Here is a 21,834-nt window from a genome sequence, read left to right on the forward strand (position 1 = left end):
CATAAGTAACAGAAAGTATCTGCTTCAGTCTTCTAAATAGCTGCCTGAAAAAAAGACAAAGAATATTTAATCTTACGTGTGAAAAATAAGACATTCATACATATACCTTCTTTACCTCCTCCCAGAAAAGCACAGGCAGATACATTGCAGTGGAGATGCATACACCTCTGTAAGAAGTGAATGATGGACTGGGAAAAAGTACTGGCATGTTTCATATAACCATGGCAACAGCCCCGGTTTATCAATTAGTTGGTGTCTATTTTGCCAACTACCTAACAGCTGATGAATGACTGCCTGCAACTGTGCCTCTGGAGGGGAATGTGTCATGTTTTGATCATCTCTTCCCAGATGTGTGTAGTACATCTGCTACCTTGTAAAGTTTTTGAACAGATTTGCTGTGCAGTGAGAAATGAGGGCATGTGTTTTAAATGTAGACAAATAACCTAATGCAAATGCAATATGCAAAACAAGATATGCAAATACACATCCAATATAGCATTAGCCCAGTGAGGACATGTAGTGGGTTGGGTTTGTAACCGGGTGGAAACACCAATTTAGTGTAGTGGTTTGGTCTAAAATACTCATTACTGTTTATCTTCTGTGAGATAAGAATTAGGAGAAATGCAAAGCAGGCACCAAACTTGAAAGAATATAAAGAAGTTTATTAACAGACCTAAAAGAAGGGAAAAAAATTATACCATACCTTCAGAACTCTCCTCCTCCCCCCACCTTCCTCCCTTCTCCCACTGACAATGTAAAAAGACAACCCTTGAGATGTTCAGTCTGTTTACCACTTCCATAATAACCTTGTTCAGTCCATTTAGAAAGAGAAGTCTCTTCTTGCTCATGCTGTGAAAACAGTATCACAACGAGACAGCTGCCCACTTCCAAATATTGTTCAGTCCATTTAGGAAGAGGAGTCTCTGCTTGTATGTGAATCCCTTCCCCCGACTTGCAGCTTTTCCCGCAACTGCTTTCGAGGGTCCACTCTTGAAGTTTTTTGGGGTACAGTTTTAAGGTAGACCCGTTCAGAAACAAGAAACAGAGGCCCTTCTCCTTCCCTGGGAGCAAAGGGTCTTCCTCATCTTCATCGTTAGGACTATCTCTGGGAGCATCTCTAGGGACTGAGGTTTTCTCCTTTCCCGTTTGGAGCAAAAGTCCTCATTGCTTCCATCTCTCCCTGTCCAAACTTCTCATGAAATTACAGCTGCGTCAGCATCTGCCTATCTCAGCGCAGGTGCTTTTGCTTACGAGTTGAACACTCTACCCCCCATATCTTCATGGAATTACAACGGGATACTTGGATATATCATAGCTTCACAACAGACTTTCAGCTTTAAGCATCTCCTCTTTCTCTTCCCTCAGGTTTTCAGCTCTTCACAGCAATAAAAGGGTTAATCTCACCTCGGCCTTGCAGCTGGAATTTTTCTTATCGAAATGGAGAGGGGGAAGAGCCGAGCCGCTCCAGCTGCAAGGCAGTGGGGGGGGGGGGGGGTTCCACAGCTGGAACAGGTCCATCGACTCCAGGATGGCCGTGGCCCAGCCCGGCCTGGCCCAAGCAGGGCCTGGCCAGGCCTGCTGGCCCCCACACGGGGCCCCACAGCCACCTGTCCCAGCACCGGGAACAAGAGAGAATGAGCTGGAGGGGAGTCTGTCTATTCTTAAATGTGGATCACAGAGGCGATCACAACTTTAAGTGGCTTAAAGAATTGTCCATATTCAAACTGGCCAGCTGATAGGTTCTATCAGGTCCCAGAGGAAGCTGTAAGCCCCCCTTAGCAAGGACATCCCTTCCGGGACTATGCTTGCTAACCTATGACATGACAATAAACTCAACAATCAGGAAACTACAATAATTGAAACTAATACAGTATCTGTGGCTTATCAGAAGGAAATAGTCTGTATAGAGTCCTCGAGCTGTTTCAACACAGTACAAGTGTTATTTTACTGGGGTAGTCCCAGACAAGGACATCACGAAAGATGTGAGAACCAGATGTCAAGTTACATATAAAGGCTACCCAACAGACCAGCTCTACTGTGGTGCTCAGAAGTATGTTTTGTAACATGAAGGAGACATGCTTTTCTAAGATTTGGTTAAGAAATTTAAGATTCATATTTTCTTGTTTTCTTATTCCTACAGGGCTGAGGAATTTACAGATCACATATGTAGGTACAGTTGCTATTGTAAAAAGTCGCTAGTCCTGGCTGAATCTCTCCATGGAGCTATAATTCAATGAAGAAAATTTCAAATTTAATTTCAGCTCAAATATATGCCCTGTATGGAAACCTCAACCCATTTTGTTGTTTGTCTCTCTTGGAATGGACATTGGATATTCATGAAACTGTTTCAACACGTGGATGGATAAGGATATGGCTGACCTTCTATATTAACACACAACTTCTTGCTTCATTCTTTGACTCAAACAATGTTGAAGAGATAAAAAGAAAGTGAACATTGAACAGCTAAAAATTTCTTGGCCTTCTGGTACAGCAGGTTCATTTAGCCTTATTTTTACAAGCGGGAAATAGAACTGGATGCTTTGTAAGAAGAGATATTAATTTTAGGAAACACACTGCCTGTTTCAAAGCTACTAATAAAGAGATTCCTTGTGGCATTTTAGAGGTTCTTGAGACTCAGTGTGAAGCGAGAACACAATCTGCAGATACTAATGTGCAAATATTTCTTGTCTGTTCTGTCTTTCAGAAACCATCAGAACTTAAATAATTTTTAAATTTAACTTACCCATTCCAACATTTTAAAAAGCTGGAATCATGATGCCTATGAACAGAAATATTATATAGTCTTTCTGAACTTGTAAGACTTCGCAGTGAACTAGTTTTCGTAAATTATAATTACGTTAAAAACACACCCTCCCTTTGTTTTTTATTTTTAACAGCCCTCTTTAATTTTAGAGAGCACTTTTTTCTTAAAAATTGAAGTGAATCATACATAAAATTATTAATAAACTTTCCTTATGTTTGACCTTTGAGGCAAAAAGAGTCCTACAGGTTCCTTTCTGAGGCACCATGCACCATTAAAATACCATTTTTACTGTAAGTTGCACTTTAATTAAACAAATGGCCCAAATAGAAATAAAAAACAGGGCATACAATCCCTCCTTATTTTGCAGAGTACTTGTTTATACAAGTGGCTCCATTGAAAACAGCAGGACTATTCAAGTGCACAAAACACATGAATGAGTACTGTTAAAAGTGAACATTTACTACCTACATGCTGTCAAATCTCTTGTGTAACTTGGCATGATTTCTCCTTCTGAATGCCCCATAGAGTGACGTAGAAAAGGGTGGCTCTGTCAATACTCACACTTGGGAAGCAGCTTAAATGTCTTAAACCAAGCCACAGGCTTTCTGCACTCAGTTCTAGCAGGTGCAGCTGCTTCCTGCTGTGCTGCAGGAGGACTGCAGTCACTGTGCAGGTTCTGCCTGCTGGGATCATGGGGGAAGAAAACAGGAATACAGAAGGTCCTGGAGTGATAACTCTGGGCTTGTTAACACAGAAATGCTTCAGATGGTCAAGGAGTATGAGATAATGATGTATGTAGCTCATATGCCAGTGCTGAACCAGCTTGGCTCTTTGTGGCAGAGGAGAGAAATGGCTGTTTATAGTGTTTCCCTTCCTGAACTTGCTCACTGTACTGCTGCTTTGCTTTTGTTCAGAAGTTTTATACCAGAACAAGTTAGAAATAGCTGTTGGCATTTCAAACCAAATAGTCTAGATAGCTTTAAACAAAAGTCCTTAGGAAACTTCCATTAAACATTAGAATCATGAAATCATAGAATGGTTTGAGTTGGACAGAGCCTTTAAAGATCATCTAGTCCAGTCTCTGTGTCTGGGTCAGGTTCATACATAAGTATTGCTCAAAAGCCTGACCCACCTGAGCTTGAATACCAGAGATGGGTTATCCACAGCTTCTCTGAGAAACCTGTTCCACCTTCCTAGTGAAGAGTTTCTTCCTTGCATCTAATCTAAACCTACCCAGTTTTAGTGTAAAACCATTCCCGCTTGTCCTATCAGTCCTATCCCTGATAAAAAGTCCATCTCCAGCTCTGTTGTAAGCCCCCCTTGGGCTCTGAAAGGCTGCTATAAGGTCTGCCTGGAGCCCTCTCTTTTCCAGGCTGAACAACCACACTCTAACAAAGTCCATGTTTTTCCTGTGCTGAAATTCCAGGTGGGGTCTCATGAGAGGAACAGAATCACCTCTCTCCACCTGCTGGCCACACTTCCTTTTATGTATAACAGGATACATTTGCGTTTTGGGGCTGCAAGCATACAGTACTGACACGTCCAATATTTCATCCACCAGTACCCCCAAGCCCTCCTTCCAGTGCTGGTCTTTATCTATTAATGCCTCAATTTGTATCCATGTTTGGGATTGCCCCAACCCTGGTGCAGGACCTTGTACATGGCCTTGTTGAACTTCATGGGGCTTGCACAGGCCCACCTCTTTAGCCCGTCCGGGTTGCTTTGGATGGCATCCCTGCCCTCCAGTGTTGTCGACCACACCACATAGCAACGTGTCATTCCCAAACTTGTAGATGGTGTCTGTGTCATTAGTAAGTAAGGAGGGAAATGAACAATCAAAAGAAAAAACACTGTTTTTCAATGCTTACAAATCTGTATTTACACATTATCTTCCATATATGCTTTATTGCAGTAGTCTGTGGGGAATGCAGTCATTCAAAATTTATGTCAATTTTAGTTTAGTTTATGTTTTAGTTAGTTTATATGTGTTTTCTTTGTGTAGTGTTTAGCAGGAACCCGTCATCGGTGGGTTTTGTAGTTGTTTGTTACTGTAGATGTAATTCCATGTAACACTTTACTTGAAAGAGCTGTCTTTACAATCTTTTTTTAAAAAAGTAATGTTTTTAGAAATTGAGATGAATTTTATTAAGAAAGAAGGAAGTATCATAAGATCAGAGGGACAGGTGCATTGTAACAAGAAATGTTCTATAGCAAACTAAACTCCTCTGAAGGAACTTATTTGTAACGTCATCAACTTTTGCAGTTGCATAATCCCATTCTTCAGATTATGCGTATTTCAAAATGTTTGGGACATAATTATTTTAAGATCATTTTGTTTTATTGATAACTGAAACAAGATATTTTTGTATAAAATATTATTAATGAAAAAAATGGGTAGCTTTCTGTCAAAAATTAGCTAGTTTTCCTATCAAATGTAGAAGTTGACTATGCAAAAACAGGTCATGTTTTCAGTGGGGAGTATTTAAGCTACACTCTAGGTATCAATACATTTTTAAAAAATTTTAGCTAAAATACTATTACACAAATAAAACCTAAAAATTCAAGTAGTTTTCCACTTTTTTAAATGTATGAGTGTAAGAGCAGTAAGACTGGAGAGTAAATTTTAGCATTGCTATGGGAATGTGGAAGAAAAAAGCAATACTAATCCATGTGTAGCTGTAACAACAAGTGGTTATTGTGATTATTATCTTTGAGCAGAAGGTGTTAGAAGAGCAATGGAGATTTTAAGCCACAGGAAGAGTAACCATAGGAGTTGTATTTGCCATTTTTTGTAACATATAAGGAGCATTGAGACTTGCTTATGAAGAATGGAAAACAGTAGACTTATTAGGCCTGCTGTACTAGTACTGCTTTTTTATTTAAAGAGTGAAGCTTTGTTGAGGTGAACGGGAGTTCATAATGTTTAATTCAACTTACAGTTTGCAAACTAAGTTTTACACTATGTCAAGTATACCTAGGCCATATATCATGGGACAGTTTATTAGTACTTTCAGAAATTGTTTGACATTTCTAGTCTGGATGTTTGAGATAAATGCAGGGGGTTCCTGCAGCTGATTCTGCACTTCTACCAACAGAAGGAATCTAAAGAGTTGAAAGGATCACAGCACCATACTCTCTTGAGTTTCATGATTTACACAAGAATTTCTATTCTCTCAAACAAATGGTACCTGTGCTTATTTCAATTATCTCCCTTGATCAACACTGGCTAGTAGGGATTGTTAAAGCAGATTAAACTGTTGGACATTAAAACCTTGCTAATACTGATGAAAGCTGGACACTTACTTGAGCCAGGCAGCACAGTACAGAGAAGAGAAGCTTGACATTGTGGATTCTAGCTCCTCACAGCGAGCTACTGTAAGACCACATCACAGAGCTACTGCACACAAGTTATTAACCTCTATTTTTCGGTACACAGTAAACCTCATGCAAGGTTTATCTGTTTGGCTGTGGAACTCTAGTAGTGCAAAACCGTCTCTGAAACCAATTCAGCTGAGGAGATTCCAGCTGCAAAGAGAATAAATTGTCCACCACGCTCCTAGAGTACACATTGAGGACCCTATGAGTGAGGTGCTTTGCCTCATCTGCCAGATAGGTATGTAGGTATTGAAAGCATCTGAGAGTTCTCTACAACAGTTGACAGCACCAGACTAGTGCTTATTTTTCTCAATCTTTGCCCTTTTTTTTCCAACTAGCACTTTATTGGTAATATTTCAGGACTTACTGGAGTTTGTGCTTTGGGTCACATTTGTGCTATGAAAGAGAGTAACGAGAATGTGAAGATACCGTCTCTACTGATTTATCTGTGCTTTTCCTTCTTTACAGCATTTTGTTTGCAGACATTGTGGGGTTCACTAGTCTGGCATCACAGTGTACTGCCCAAGAGCTGGTGAAGCTGCTGAATGAGCTTTTTGGAAAATTTGATGAATTAGCTACAGTAAGTACAACACTGTTACTTCAATTTAATTTACATTTCCTTCTGAAAAATGATGCATGTGTTACACGTTAGAAATCTGTAATAGACTGATTTAGCCCCACATGTAATGAATTTCTAAAACTTCAATCTTTTATTAATATTCTAGAGAAAAAACAATCTCTTTTAGTTGTTTAGGAAAGAAGTGTAAGTGCCATTTTTAAGTATGCTTTTCTTCCCCGTTCATGCAGTCCATCAGTGTTCTTCATTGGTTTTGTTTGCACAAAACAAAGAAAATTTTTCAATGTTTACATTTCTATCCTTCATGGGAAAAAAAATCTGAACAATGGAAAACATGAGTATTGGCAGTGTGGCATAAAACTTTCTGTGATAATAGGAAGCTAGAGAGTAAAACTCATTCTTCACAGAGAGCACTCCTTAATACAGAAATGATGGTAGCTTTTCAGAGAGGTTATTGTAGGCAAAATAGGATCCATATCATAAACTGATGCCTATGTTTTGGTTGTTGCACTTATATTGTGCTAGATTCCCCAAGGAAGAGAAAATGAGAGAAATGTTCCTTGCCTATAACTCCAAGCAGCCTAATTTGACAAGAACCATTTGATGGGAAATGAGAGGAATTGCTGTGCCAGAAAAAGTCACACATCTTGTTTCAAATTACATTTAACAAGATGCTGAAAATGTGTTTTCCCAGGAACAAAACAGAACTTCATCAAATCTATCTTACTTGCCAGCTGTCCTTAAAAACTTCATAGCTGAGAAGTAACACTTCCACATAAATTATGCTCCTCCACTGTCTAGCTATTTTAGTATTCAGATTCTGTGCATCAGCCTAAAGAAAATACTTGTTTAGGCCCTCAACTTAAACAGCATCCACATTTTTTCAGTCCAAACTCAATTCTCCTTGATGCAGTCTTCCACATGAGAGATCTAAAGCATGTGGATATTTTGCATCTAAATCTCCCTCTTGGAAACAGCTTTCAAGGACCCCAAGGAGAAAGAAACCTTCTGCTCCACAAGATGCTAGGGTTGAGAAAGACCTATTCTTAGTTAAATGGGTTCTTTGATTGGGTGCTATGTTCTGATTTGCACTAGATGTTCAAGTCATAACAGAAAAAAACTTGTGTGTTTCCTTTTTTCCAAGAAAAGCAGAAGATTAACTTAGATGCTTAGTAGAGATGCAACAGAATTCTACAGGGTTTTGGCACGAATTTGTGTAACCAATTCATTTCTGGAACTACTGACAGTGATTCATAGAGAGCACAGGTCCCCAGTCCAGAGTACTTCATAGATTATGCCTTAGAATTAAAAATGGACTTCCATTAAGATAGTCATTTGCAAGAGCTTAAATGGCTTAAGAAGTTCAAGTATCTTCCTTACTTTGATTTCATTTTAATTTCATTACTGAATTTAATCCATTATATGTCAACCAGACATCTAATAAGCTCTTTTAAAACTTATAATGCTGTCGTTTGTGGAGTCTTCATAGCCATGAAATACATAGCCATGTAATAATGTGGAAGTACTGTAATATAACATGAGATCACTTGTGTGCACACAGAAATACATAAGCCTGTGATGTGTCATGGCACTGAAGCCAGGAACATGGCTACCCTACCATGCTTGCTCCCTTAGCTTATGCCTGAGATGGCTACCTAAAAACAGAGACTAGAAAAGAATAAGGGAATAAAGGTAGGTACTTATTTGAAGGGCCTTCAAAGGTACACCCTGGGCAAGCCAAAGGCTACACCCAAGATGGACCCCAGGTCATGAGTTCTTCACACTTTTGTAAGTTTGGTTCATTTGCATATCAGGATCAATTCTCCAATTAAAACTTCATTATGTAATTACCCCAAGTTTACCCCCCCCCCCCCCCCCCCCCCTTCTTAAGATGTGAGTTTACACATTTTGGGCCTAGGACAATCTGGGTATCCTTGGAGAGCAGGCTTGGAGAGGCTTGTTATACCTAACTACCATGAGAGAACAGTAGTTAACAGGCCACAGGAAACTTCAGAGTTACATACTAGCACTACAGGATTTGAAAAATATAAAAGCTAAAACCTAAGGCATCAAGCAGTGGCCACGTGCTGCCAACTGGAGGTGTCAGTGACACCATAAGGCAGGTACCAGGCAGATGCCAGCCAACCACCTTTAGTGCAAGGTTGGTTGTTGGTCACAGAAGAAGCAGTTTGGAGATAGCAGAAGAACAAAAAAGCCTTAGTTTTTCTTTTCAGCCTGCAAGGATTCTTTTTCCAAATATGAAAAAAACCCTCATGGTTTCTTTCAGCTATATGAGGAAGATTTGCTACTTAGGGGTACTTCTAGTTCAGATTGCACTTCACTGTGTGTGATTAAGGACAGACATACAAGCTTTCCTTAGTGCCTTGTGATGTGATTAAGGGAGACTTGTAATTGTGTCTCCTGCAGTCAGAGAAATGTGTTGAGAAATACAGTTTTTCAGAAGTATTCTGATCTCTTGGATAAAGCATCTTCTAAGATATTCATTATTAGGTCAAAACAGAGGACTGGGCTGATTTTAAAACTGCTGTGCTTGAGTCTTCAGAATGATTAAGGAGGAAATTGTAGAGACTTTAAAGAAGAGTGTAACAGTAATAGGTTACTGTGTGACTACTAAATATATAGTAATAGGTTACTGTGACTACTAAAGTGAGTGTGCATGTTGTGTGCTGCTATTTGTGTGCTGCTGTTTCTTGGGAAGCAATGTCAACTGGAAGGTGCAGTTTATGACTAGCCTTGTTGAAACAATTGCCCTGTCTTAAAAATGTAGTACTTTAAAAGAATCCCTGTCACCACTGTAGAAAATGTAGTAAGTATAAGGCAGCATATATTTGCTGGGAGCCTCAAGATGAACCTTGGTATTTTGGCACATTGACACATTGTAGGAATAGTGAGTCTTTGCTTTTTGATAGTACAGTTCTACTAAAATTTGTCCTTCTGACATTTAGAGGCTGGTTTATGCTTTTTACATTAGTTATTTCTCTTTCCATATGCTGTTTCTTTGGATTCTTTTTTTTTCTGTAAGGCACATAGTTTTTCTCTCTTTGAAATGCTACATCTTTTTAAAAATCACAATAGCTTCAGATATAGTTACAACTCATGACAGGGAGTTCTGAAGGCGAACCTTAGGTTTCAATATAAAGCTATTCAATTCCTTTCAAAATGTATTTTAGCATTCTTTTAATAGGGGGAAAAATATTCTGATCTTACTACTCCCTCATAGAATTAATTTGTACTTTTATCATGTCCTTTCATGTCTATTCACCTCCAGAAAAAGTGTTTTTTAAACACTTATCTTGCACACATAATTTTGCCTTGCAAATCACTTTGAAAAGAGTGCCAGTGAAGAGACGGTCAAATGCAGTATTTAAAATCATAGAATCATAAAATATCTTGAGTTGGCAGGGACCCATAAAAAACCAAAAGCCCTGCTCCTTGCAGTACTACCTGAAAGTAAACCATATGACTAAGAGCATTGTCCAGATGCTCCCTGAAAATGGTGGCATGATTTCTGTTTTCTTTTTCACAATAGCACTGTTTGGTTTCTTAAAGAAACAATCTTAGGTAATCATATTTCATGTAGAATTTTGTGGTCTCCTCAATAACTTTTTGAGTCCTAAGGCCGACTTCAGTCACTTTGAAGAAAGGAATGTGAGTCTCAAAAATATAAACAAAAATGAGTGTCTTATTAGTATCCTTGCAGGAGTGTGACTTCATCCTAGACAGACATCGGAGAATCCACACGGGAAGGTGCTGTTATGAATGCCTTGGGGTTCATTTGTATGTCTGGTTACTGAAGTTTTGTAATGTCACTGTCTTTAGGCACCCTGATATAAGCATTTTGGGTAAGTTTGTCCATGCAAGGGTTCCCTTGGGACATAACAATAACAAGCCACCTTCCTGAACATAACATTGGTGACATTTCTCGTAAGGCTGATGAATAGTTCAGCTCAAAAGGATGGATTTCTATTGTATTTTATCTGCTGCTCAGGCTTAGTTTACCTCGTTCTAGCTGTTACTTTGAAGTTTTTTGGTTTCCTTCCATTAAACAAGAGTAGCTTTGTGCAGTCTCAGATTTAGCCCTGCTGATAGTCATTCTGCATTACATATTATCAATATATGCTTCAAGCAACTGATCTTTGAATGAGGTCTTCAGATGCCTTGAAATCAACCTTTGATACTATAGCTAGATTTCAGTTTGTCATTCTTCAGCTTACTTGTAAGAGTGACAAATTTTAATGAGATATAATCATTTGCATTATGCTGTCATGGTCAAAGTTCTATTATATTTTGAGGCAGTTTAGACATGTCCCAAATATTTTACTTGTAATATGTCATCTTAATAGAAAAGAGGAGGCAATTCTACAGCATCCTGCATTTTAATGAAACAGATTTGATTTTTAGAGAAGTTTCTATTTTCTTTAATTGCTTTTTCTTTGGTAGATTTTTTTCTCACATACTTCCTGCATCTAATCTATATGGAGAATTAATTATTTTTCTTTAGAGATTCAGATATTTCTCTTTCAGCATCCATCTTTCTTCATCTTGTACTTCAAAGACTTTTCATTTACAAGCTGACAAGGATGAAAGAATTTTAGATGCTTTCCAAAGGACATCACTAGAAGAGGATTTTAATATTCTGAATGAAAGTTCTTATTTTTTCATGCCACTTTTTGTATCTCATCTATTAGGTAGACCAATACACACCAATTCCTTGTTCTTTCCATTTACAGTTATGTATACCTCCAGGCTTTGTCAGGCTGAGTCTATTATTATTTTTTTTCATTTTAATTTAGTATCCTTCCCTGATTGCCTTCTTAGCATTTAACAATTTTTACTTTGCATATTTCGTATTTCAACATTACTGAAGTTGGTCCTTCTACCACTTCAAGCTCAAATACACTGAACTAAAAAACATTGTTTCTGAGCCTTAGACAAAGAATCAGTAGATAATATTTTTAATCAGCTTGTGTTTTTTAACTGTGTCAAGAACAGTCAGTTCTTTGCTGAGCTTTGAACTAGATTTTCCTAGAAGTAATCACTCTAAAAAACTGTTTATATTGCATCTATAGAATGCTTTTAGTTTATATTATGATAATTATGATGCATTTTTAAAATACAAAATAAATTAAGTTTTTTTGAATGGTTAACATGGGAAAATTAGTGCTGGAAAACATAGGTATAAACTTACAGCATGTAACCCTTATTTGTGAAAATTGGTGTGCATTGTGGGGATGGATATTTATAAAGGCTAATTTTAAGGAGACTTGTCTCCTCAATTCCCCTTGAGAGTCAGCACAGACACAGGATCTCACTGAGGAAGATCACCACATAAGTTGAAACCCAGTTCTGAACAGCCATTTGGATAGGTCTCCTAGAGAGACCTAAGGAAGTAAACTTTCTTAAATGAAAGTGGTCTGTGACTCTATAGGATCTGGGAATAATGATGTGTGCGTGGAGTGAAGCTAAAGTAAGTGTCTGGGGACAGTTTTCTAGGGAAAAAATTAACACTACACACTTTAAGTATTGTAGGAACATATAAATGGGCAAGTACCCCAGAGAGTAGGTCTTGCCTATTTTACAGCATATTTTAGGTAAGAGGATACTGTGTTTGGTATGCTAATTCTTTGTCACAATTCTTGTCATAATTTGTGGTAAATCACCAAATACTTCCTGAGTTTTCATGCTGCAAATCTGAAGTTTGCATCTTCGTACAGGACTGTATTGGATTGTTCCAATCAGCTTCAGGTTCTTGAAGTGTGGGCCTATGTACTGACACTTGTTGTTTTGACCTGTTGTGCAGTTAGCATAGAGAAAAGTATTTCTGGAATCTGGAAAAATAACCATTTCTTGAAATTTAGAGCTTAATTTTTCAGCATTTTATAGTGTATTTATTTTAGGCTTGGTTCTCCTGGAATAAATCTTCATAAAAAGATAGAATCTGAAAGGATACTTAATAAAACCTAGGAAGGAGACAAGCTTGTGTGTCAATCATGATGATTGTATAAAACATTCTTGCTAAAAGCCTTTTACATTTCCAAGTAAATTAATGTATATGACTGTTAAATAGGTTTTCACTCTCTGGAACTAAAATTTTCATGTTCTAGTTTTGTAAAATCACACTCCATATGAAGTAGGGAAAGAATTTATTGTAAGAATGAGAATGTAGAGAAAAGTTAGGCCAAGAAGCAGTAGGTCATTTTAGGTCAGCATATATCATTGCCAATAAAATTGAGGGAAAGCGTTTGAAACAAATGTCATCCTTTTTATTGCTATCCTGAATAATTCTACATTTGTTCATGCATAACATGGCTCCCATGATGGTAGGTAATTTGTAATGAGTTCACAAACACATTACTAAATTAAAAGCTTACAAATGCTCATCTGGAGATGGCCGGCTTTCCTCAATCAGAGCCTATCAAGTGATTTTCTGTGGCACTTGCATACTATAACCACCTTTGTTTTCCTTTTGTATTTTCTGCCACTGTAAAAGCTCTTCTTTTTAAGTCTGTACTAACTCTTACTGCAATGTCTCCATTACTCTGCTAAATTGAACTCTATGGAGTATTGCAGTTAGCTCTTTCTCAAGGCTTTTTATGCTGGGACTAGCAGATGTACAAGAGCTAATGTAAGTTATAAAGTTACTATTTGCAGGATTTATTTCATTAAAAGGTTATTAAAATAGTTGTTTCAATTTTTAAATCCACACTTCAAAACCTGGGGAAAAAATTGTGAAATATGTACATAGTAATTGACAGGGTTCAGTGGAATTTTCTAATGGGCTGGACAGTTTTCCTAAGTGTATTGTCACTATTGGCACACCGCAATGTAATAGAGCTGGTGGTAATGGCCATGTCACTTCATTATACTTAGGATTTGACTATGAAGTTTATCTCACAAGATGGCTTCAATAATTTCTCACATTGTGGCCCACATTCAAAATTTTTATTAAAATAGATTTGGATGCTACACAGAGAAGCCGTGTTGGTAGATCTCTTTTGTTTTACTGAAAAGAAAAGCAATATGATAAGTGAAATTATTGTCCATCATTAGTGAAAGCTGCAGATGGTGTGAGTAAACTGCATCTAGCTTTGGGGCTCTCAGCACAAGAGAGACCTGGATCTCTTAGAGTGGGTCCAGAAGACAGTAACAAAAATGATCAGAGGGCTGGAGCATCTCTCCTGTGAAGAAAGACTGAGGGGGTTGCCTGGAGAAGAAGGCTCCAGGGAGATCTTACTGCAGCCTTTCAGTATATAAAAGGGGGCTTATAAAAAAGTCAGCAAGGACTTTACCAGGGTCTGTGGGACAAAGGGTTTTAAACTGAAAGTTTTAAAGGGGTATCAAGGTAGATTTCTAAAGAGTTTTTCATGTCAATCTAAACCCACATTTTCATCTTTTTCTGCACCTACCTGTGTCTTTTGGGAATACTGCTACAGTCTAGGGGACATTCACTTGGTTGTACTTTCCATGGAATGCTATCCCTTTTTTTTTCCTCTAAAGTGCTTTGATGCACAAAACAGTTACAGCTGAGGGAAAAAAATAGGATTTTTTTTATGTTTCACTTAATTTTAGAAGGGACTGAAATATATTAAGAAAGTGTAAATGTCAAAAAATGTAAACTGATTACTTACAAAGAATCTCTTCCTGTCATCATGCACTGAACTTAATAACTTAGTATGGCATTGCTGAGTTACGTTACGCAGTCTTCCAACTAACACAATCCGATTCACTGCCTTTTGTTTTATGACCTTGAAAGAGGGTGATTTGTCCTTCACCATTTCCTTAACAGCCGAACACTGTAGTATGTTCTTCCAAAGGCACTTGGAGCAGTAAGACAGTCGCTATATCTCTGCTTAAAAGAGGGAGTGGATTTGTAATGCCACAAATGGGTATCACCAACCAGATATCTTAGACCAGTCTGTATTCAAATCTTTTGAAAAGGGGGCGCTCAAAACTGGTATCTGGCCCACAACTCTCAGGCTGAGCTGCTTTGATTAGTACTGCAGAGAATGAATATTAAAATTTGCCTTTATCCCATATTCTGTGTATATATGCAAGAGGGTGTAGGTAAATTTGCAGAACTGTGTCTCTGCATGTCATATATGCAAATATGCACATATATATGGTTGGAGGCATATAGCTATACAGTACGATAGCTAATATATAGGCTTTTATGACTTTGTTCCAATCTAGTAAACAACTGTAATGAACTTGAATAGAGACATAATTTCATCTTCAGATGATATAGCAGAAGATACAATTCTTTCTGTAAGTCTTTTGCATCTGCACACACATCTGTAGTAAATGATAAATTCTAGAGTGATTCAAAGCTTTCTAATCCAATTTTCTACTGAGATTAATAGCATTTTGGCAGAAAGTGCTATAAATGTTAAATATGCTGCACACGCTATACACACTGGAAATAAGATGCAGTGGTAATGCATAATGCCATGCTGATTAATATGGACTGAAAATTTGATCCCCTCTGCTTACCTGTTAAAAACAATCCAGAGGATTCCTCCAACAAAGCAAGCTGTTGGATCAGGGCTTTCCAAATGAAAGTGACTGATAATCCAAGAAGAAAGAAAAAGAGAAGACAAATATGAAGGGAAAAAAACCCACAAATACTTCCATGAAGGGTCCTTTCCTGAGACTCACTAATATTCCTTTTGTCTAGTTCAACATCTGTAAGGGAAGGTGACCATGCCCCTGTGTGGCACTGCCTGGTCCCAAAGATGAGGTTCTTGACAGCAGAGCTAGAAGATTAATCTGTGTTCCTTCTTCAGCCCTCATAGTTCACCACTTTGCACCAGAGTTAATTCTACTTCAGTGAAAACTGAGCCATCAGAAATTTGCATTTAGTGGTTTTCCTCTATCCAAGACTTCTCTTCAATATGTGAATATTGAGCTAACAAATTTTTTTTCAGGGAGTAGTCAATTTTTTCCCCCACAGATTCAGGCAATGAAGGGGTTTTGAGCTCCAGAACTGTTTTCTCTGCTGCCAGTGCATCCATCTCATTCCACTCTTCTGCTGCATGCAGTGCTGCTCCTGCACTGATTTGCAGCTATGCCCAGGAAATATCCAGAGATCTCACTATAGCTGAAGGTTGATGTATAATGAGAGTGTCAAAGCCTTGCCCTGAAACCATAAAGCCATCTGTAAGTCCAGGCCTAATAAATCTCCTGCCTTTTGCCCCAACATTTAAATAACTGAACCTGAACATGTATGGGCTTTGGTTTTCTATTTTCCTTTTTTTTTTCCTATTTTCTTTTTTTTTTTCTCTAAGACTCTAACTTTGCAATAACTAAGTACTGTAGGTAGTGATCAAACTCCTGTTCCCATTTATGTAGGCTAAGCAAAATAAATGTTACTATTTTTAAAGTCCATAGCATTATGAGGGAGTGCAAGACTGGTAGGGTCTGAGTTGGGGGAAATGGGAAACACTACTTATGCATTTTTTTGTAGGCCTTATTAATCCTTTCTCTTACTCTGCAAAGTATAACCAAATCCAAGTTGGCTGGATATGGTAAAGAAACTTTTTGAACCTTAGATGATGCAGTTTTTATTAGGAATGGCAAAAATGCGTCTTTCTAATTTATGGATAGTTAAAGTCCTGCCGACTCATAGATGGTGATTCCAGTAGGTTAGGACAATAAAAGTCTGACAAGCACACCTGCAGATCAGGTTGCTTTCAGACTTGCAGACAAAGAAATGGATGAATATAATAAGCATAAAATATATTGCAATTAAATCACACAGGGTCGGACTCAGCCTTGCTGCAATTCCACTGCAGTCAATGGAGTTACAAGAGACAGCTCAATGTTTTAAGTTTTTAAAATCTTGCGTTTTAAAGTTGTAGTCTATCTGACCTTCTTTTGTGGCTCACTTTTATAGGTACCACATACCATGGTGACACATAACTGTGTACAAATACATGGATCATTGCAGTGACAGAAGGAAGAGCAGGGACTCATTCTGGCATTAGCATCTGCCAACTCCAAAATAAATAAAAGCTTTAAAGAAAGTCTTCTCCTACCAGACAGAGTTGCAAGCAATAAAAGTTGATTCTGATTTTGGATCTATTCACAAAACAATTACTTACTTGGGTAGCCTTTTAATAAAAACAAGCAAAGTTCCAGCAGTGACAATAAGGATTGTTGCAATCTGACATGTGAAAAAGATCCTCCTTTAAAAGACTTTGCACTTACTTGGTACAATCTCTTTGTTCTAGAGAGCATCTGACTGTCATTCTTATGGGTTCTGCTGGGAGAAGTTTGGCAGCTTCTTTAATATTTCTTTTAGACATCATATATAAGTGTATATATATATATTTATGTATAAAATTTTTTTACGAACCGTAAAATCTTTTCCCTTTTTATTAAAAAATAACCTTATCCTGGGTATATCAAACATTTGTCTTGTATTCTACAAGAATGTGGAGTTAATGCTCTGAATTTTCAGTCTGAGTTGACAGACTTCACTCTTTATGCAAAACGCATTAAATAAAGAACTACAACAACAACAAAATCCCAGAGCTGTTTGAAACAAGTGTCCCCCCCCCCAGTTTTACATAACAGATAGATAGAATAAACTGCTTTATGAAGTGCTTTTCTGAATGTGTGAAGAAAGCTCTTAGTAACTTTGAAGTGTCCTCTGCTTTCTGAGTTGGGCTTCCACTACACACTGACTGACCCTGTTACTGACAGTTGTGCCAGAGGGATTTCTGCAGATCCACTTGGAAACCTCCTAGTAAGGCGCCCCAAGAGGGTGAGCTGCCTGGCTAATGTAGTACTGGCACTCTCTAGTGCTTTTTATCATGTGCATAAAACCAAATTATCTGTTGTTTCTAAACAGACATTGCTTGTATCAGTTGTGACTGGAATTTGTAACTATCACACATGAATTCATCAGTGTCACAAATGTGAAAAATATTGATGAGAGAAGGATTTTTTAGAAGTTGCTGAGGAAACAAAACAAAGAGAAGGGTGTTGTTTTATTAATTTTCTGTTTTATCAGTCCTTAAAAAGATTGCTTTTTCAAAGCTGTACTGTGGGTCTTTCCTGGAAGTCTACCTCACATGTCAAGAAAAATAAAACAAACCATTTTTCTGAAGATTACTGTATATTAATGATAAATAGGACAGTGAGGATAATATCTGATAAGGAATAAACAGACTGGTGATTTCAAAAACAGCAGGCGATTTAGCCATATGTATTCCATCTAGATAAATATCTCTCCAGAAAATACTGTTGTACTTTTTTTTATTCTTCTTTTGTTTTTCTCCTGCACAAATAGGAAATTGACTCAGAATGGAGTAAACTCTGTTTTGTTTTGTTTTGTTTTTCTTTTTTAAACTGTCTACCAGGCTGTTATCAAGTCATTAGAAATAAGCCATTTTTGAGGTAGACATTAATAGGAGAGATCACTGATTGATTAACACATACGTATTTTTCACCCCAGATTACTGAAATGGCTTTTCTGAATAGTTTTTCTAAGGTTCAAATAGACATTGCTTGGCCACAAATCCTACATAACAAATTTGAAGATGAAGAAGGTCTTATAGGAGATTTTGAAGTGTCAAAACTGAATTTATTTTGGAAAGAAGGCTTCAGCTTTAACTACTGAGAACTCTCTAGTGCTTCAAGATCTGTCCAGAATTGGGGGGGGGAGGTCTTTTTTTGACAGTATAATCTAGTGGTATCTAGTAAAAAACTTTGTGGTTTCCATTAAAAAATGTACTGATTTCTGTCCAAAAACCTTGAATTAAACAGACTGTTCTGTGTCAAGGTCAATTTTGAGATCTGCGTATTACTGTGTGCATCAATAATTATTTTACTTATATAGTAGCATTTAGCCAAGGATTTCAAAAAAGAGTCTGAGTAAAATTGGTGAGGCATTTTTGGCTATAGGCTGTGGGAATACTGTTAGGGCCCTGGTGATAATCCTCCAGAAAGAATTATGCTTGTATTCATGGAAGTATATATTAGCAATGATAATTAGGGGTATATTTAAAATCCTGTGGTACAGTAGACGAAATGTTAAGTTGTTGTGGGGTATGCCCAGCCACTGCTCTGGAGGGATGTCTGCTGAGATAAGAGATTTTGCAACCGCCCAGCAGGACTCCCTGGAAAGGACTTTTGAGTCATGGTGAGGAAAAGTAGACCCACAATCCTTTGGGGGGCCCTATGCAGATCATTCTGTAACCCGTTGGTCTATCCCAGACCCTCTGTAATCCATTGGTCCCCTTGCTGATCCCCTGTATCCCTATAAAAGAAGACCAATTCGCCTCTGTGGGGAAGAGAGCTCGTCCCTGGCCTTCCCTTCGCCAGAGGGAACCCATAATAAAGCTACCTTCGTGCGGAACCAGCCACACGGGTCTTCTCGTCTCTCTCTGGTCTGGTTTGGCCTAGAGGCTGCCCTGCAGAGCTGAGCTGAAATCACGAGCTGATAATCACTAAAGAGCTGACAGCTTCTGCAAGGGCTCCTCTGCCAGCAGCTGAGAGGAAGACACCGGACCTCGGGCAGGCGATTCCTTTCAGGACCACCTCCCTGGACCGGTCACCTCTTCCTGGGTCACAGCCATGGACCCCACCACCAGCTGTAATAAGTTGTCACAACTATTTAAGCATACCCAAAAAGACAGCTCTCTTGTTTGATTTGAGATCTGAATTTGCTGCTTAATTTATAAAAAGAAGTACACAAACCAACTTTCCCAAATAGTGCCTTCTTCCATGCATGAACAGAGGTAAATCTCATTTTATAGTATTTGTTCAATACTGAGTACCATTTACAAAGAAGAGAGACATGGAAATGCCTGCAGCAGGAAGAGTGTGTAACAACAAGCCCCAAATGCTGGTATAAATGGTGATATGTCAGAGAGAAAAGCATCACCGTAGGCATAATCATTGCTTCTGAATGTGAACTGGATTGTGGGTAATCATGTGGAGAATGTGGTCAACTCAGGAAGGTTTTAATTCTTATAGGCAGGAGACTGGATGAAAACATGCTTGTGTGAGAAGCTGAATAAGTATGATTCTATGATTAGATTTTTTTTTTGCAGAAATTTTCAATTCCTTCACCACCACCCTCTCTTTTTTTTCCCCTTTCTGTGTTGCTGAAGTCAAGTCTATATTGCACACTGCTGGGGAATTAATCAGACTTTAGTGAATCATCTCCCATCATGTTCACAACAGTTAATTTTTCATGGTGCTTGCTGGCATAATCCCAGCTTTGTAAATTGGATTCATTTAATCAGGTTATTTACTTTTCTGTGCCAAACTCTAAATGGGTAGAAATTGCCATAGTCTAGTTACAAAAGATACCATCATCTCTTTGTGTCTCCTCATAGTTTATTAGTTAAAGGTACTGTTTTTTTAGAGGCATTTTGTTATGTGCTCTCTGTTTAGAAATGAACTTTCTGCTCAGACGGATTTAGCAATTATTGCATGCCATCATTTTGGGGTTTTTTTTAAATGGGAGAGTTTTAGCCAGAACTCTTTGGCTGTAGAAATTAAACTTCATGCAAACAGGAGATAAATTTGATTGTAATGCAAACTGACTAGCTTCTTGTCTGCAAGTCTGTCATACTGATCATGCTGTGATTTATGAATAGGTAATGCAAAATGTGTGTACTTTCACAGATAAATAAGTAATCTTTCCTGGTGAATTGGAACTGAATTTGAAGCAAAAGTTTCTCAGAATGCAAACATTTCCCAATATACAGTAGTGGTTTGGCTTCAGTCTTTTGGTTTGGGTTCATACAGAAATGAAGTCTCATTGTGAATCTTGAATTCATAGTAACCTAGCATGCGGGCAAGGCAATAACATTTGTTCAGGACTACAGCTTTAAGCAGCATTAACCCATGTGTGTTGAGCAATGCAGGGCTGATGTCTAGTATATATGTATATATTTATAAATAAATAAACAAATGTGGTGTCAGCTGTTGTGTACAGGGAACCCAGATTTCATTAACTGTAAATTACCTCATTTGATCAGAGAAAGATTCTCTTTATTGCAATTTAGATATGCAGAAGATTTTACCCTGTTAATATTGGAATATTTATATAAATAGTAAAAATTTTCCTATTCTGTTTTTATGAAAGGAAAATCATTGCAGAAGAATAAAAATCCTAGGGGACTGTTACTACTGTGTATCAGGATTGACCCAGCCCAAAACAGATCATGCCCATTGCTGTGTTGAAATGGGACTGGATATGATTGACACCATCACGTAAGTACCATGCATGGTGAACCCAGACAGGAGCGCTGCAACAACTCCTATGTGGTGTTCCGGAAGTGTGCTCTTAGAGAAACAGCAGTGTCTGCTAGCACTGCTCACCTGGCAAGTCACACTCTTGCATTCAGGCCACAGGACACTGATTTCAGGAACAGCCATTCTAGATAATTGATTTTCCACTCCATTTAATCACTGTAAGGAGTAAGTGTGCAAATTGAGTATGTAGAGGCATACACATGTACTGAATAGGTGGCAGAAAGATAATGGGAAATAACAAAATATACCCTATCGCCACAGTGAAAATAGTCAAGTTTCTTGTTTTGCAGTGATAAACACTGCTCATTTCGCACACCAGTATGTAAACTCAAAACCAGTCCTGATGTATGCCTGTTGTATATCTCTTTGTAGTCTCAAAATCATAGCCTGCTGATTACTCCTTTTTAATGTAATGTTTAAACCTTTCATTTATTCTACTTTTCAGAAATGTAATGTGGAATTCACTTTGCTGCTCAGATTTTTTTTTTATGCTTGATAGCTCTACATTGATCATTATTTTACCAAGGCAAAAAATATGGGTATGAGAGAACTGTGAATGAGCTTTTAGCCAAAGCTGGAGATCTATTTCATTACATAGGAGGGAAAGGATAAAGATGGAAAATTTCTTCACTATTGTATTGCTCACTTCTCCTTTTCATTTGCTAAACATACTACAAAATCTCACAGAGTGTGAAGAGTTGGGTAAATTAATTCATTTTCACCCTCTCATTCAATGCAAGTTTATCACGTTTTTAAGCATTGTAAAACTGATAAAATACTTTGTAATCTCTCATTCTAAAATTTATGGTAGCCTATGATAATATAA

At 37.9% G+C, this 21,834-nt stretch overlaps 1 protein-coding gene across 5 annotated transcripts in view; it reads left to right on the forward strand.

The window, feature by feature from the left end:
- ADCY1 (adenylate cyclase 1) overlaps positions 1-21,834 on the forward strand; it is a 190,457-nt gene that overhangs the window by 71,574 nt on the left and 97,049 nt on the right. For all 5 annotated transcript variants that reach the window (XM_048296615.1, XM_048296607.1, XM_048296597.1 and 2 more), the window contains 2 exons: positions 6,608-6,719; positions 20,839-20,966. In XM_048296615.1, coding sequence (XP_048152572.1) covers positions 6,608-6,719; positions 20,839-20,966 — 240 coding nt within the window. The remainder of the gene's footprint in view (positions 1-6,607; positions 6,720-20,838; positions 20,967-21,834) is intronic.

The sequence above is a fragment of the Corvus hawaiiensis genome, chromosome 1 (genome assembly GCF_020740725.1).
Source record: "Corvus hawaiiensis isolate bCorHaw1 chromosome 1, bCorHaw1.pri.cur, whole genome shotgun sequence".
NCBI classification, from domain to species: Eukaryota; Metazoa; Chordata; class Aves; order Passeriformes; family Corvidae; genus Corvus; species Corvus hawaiiensis.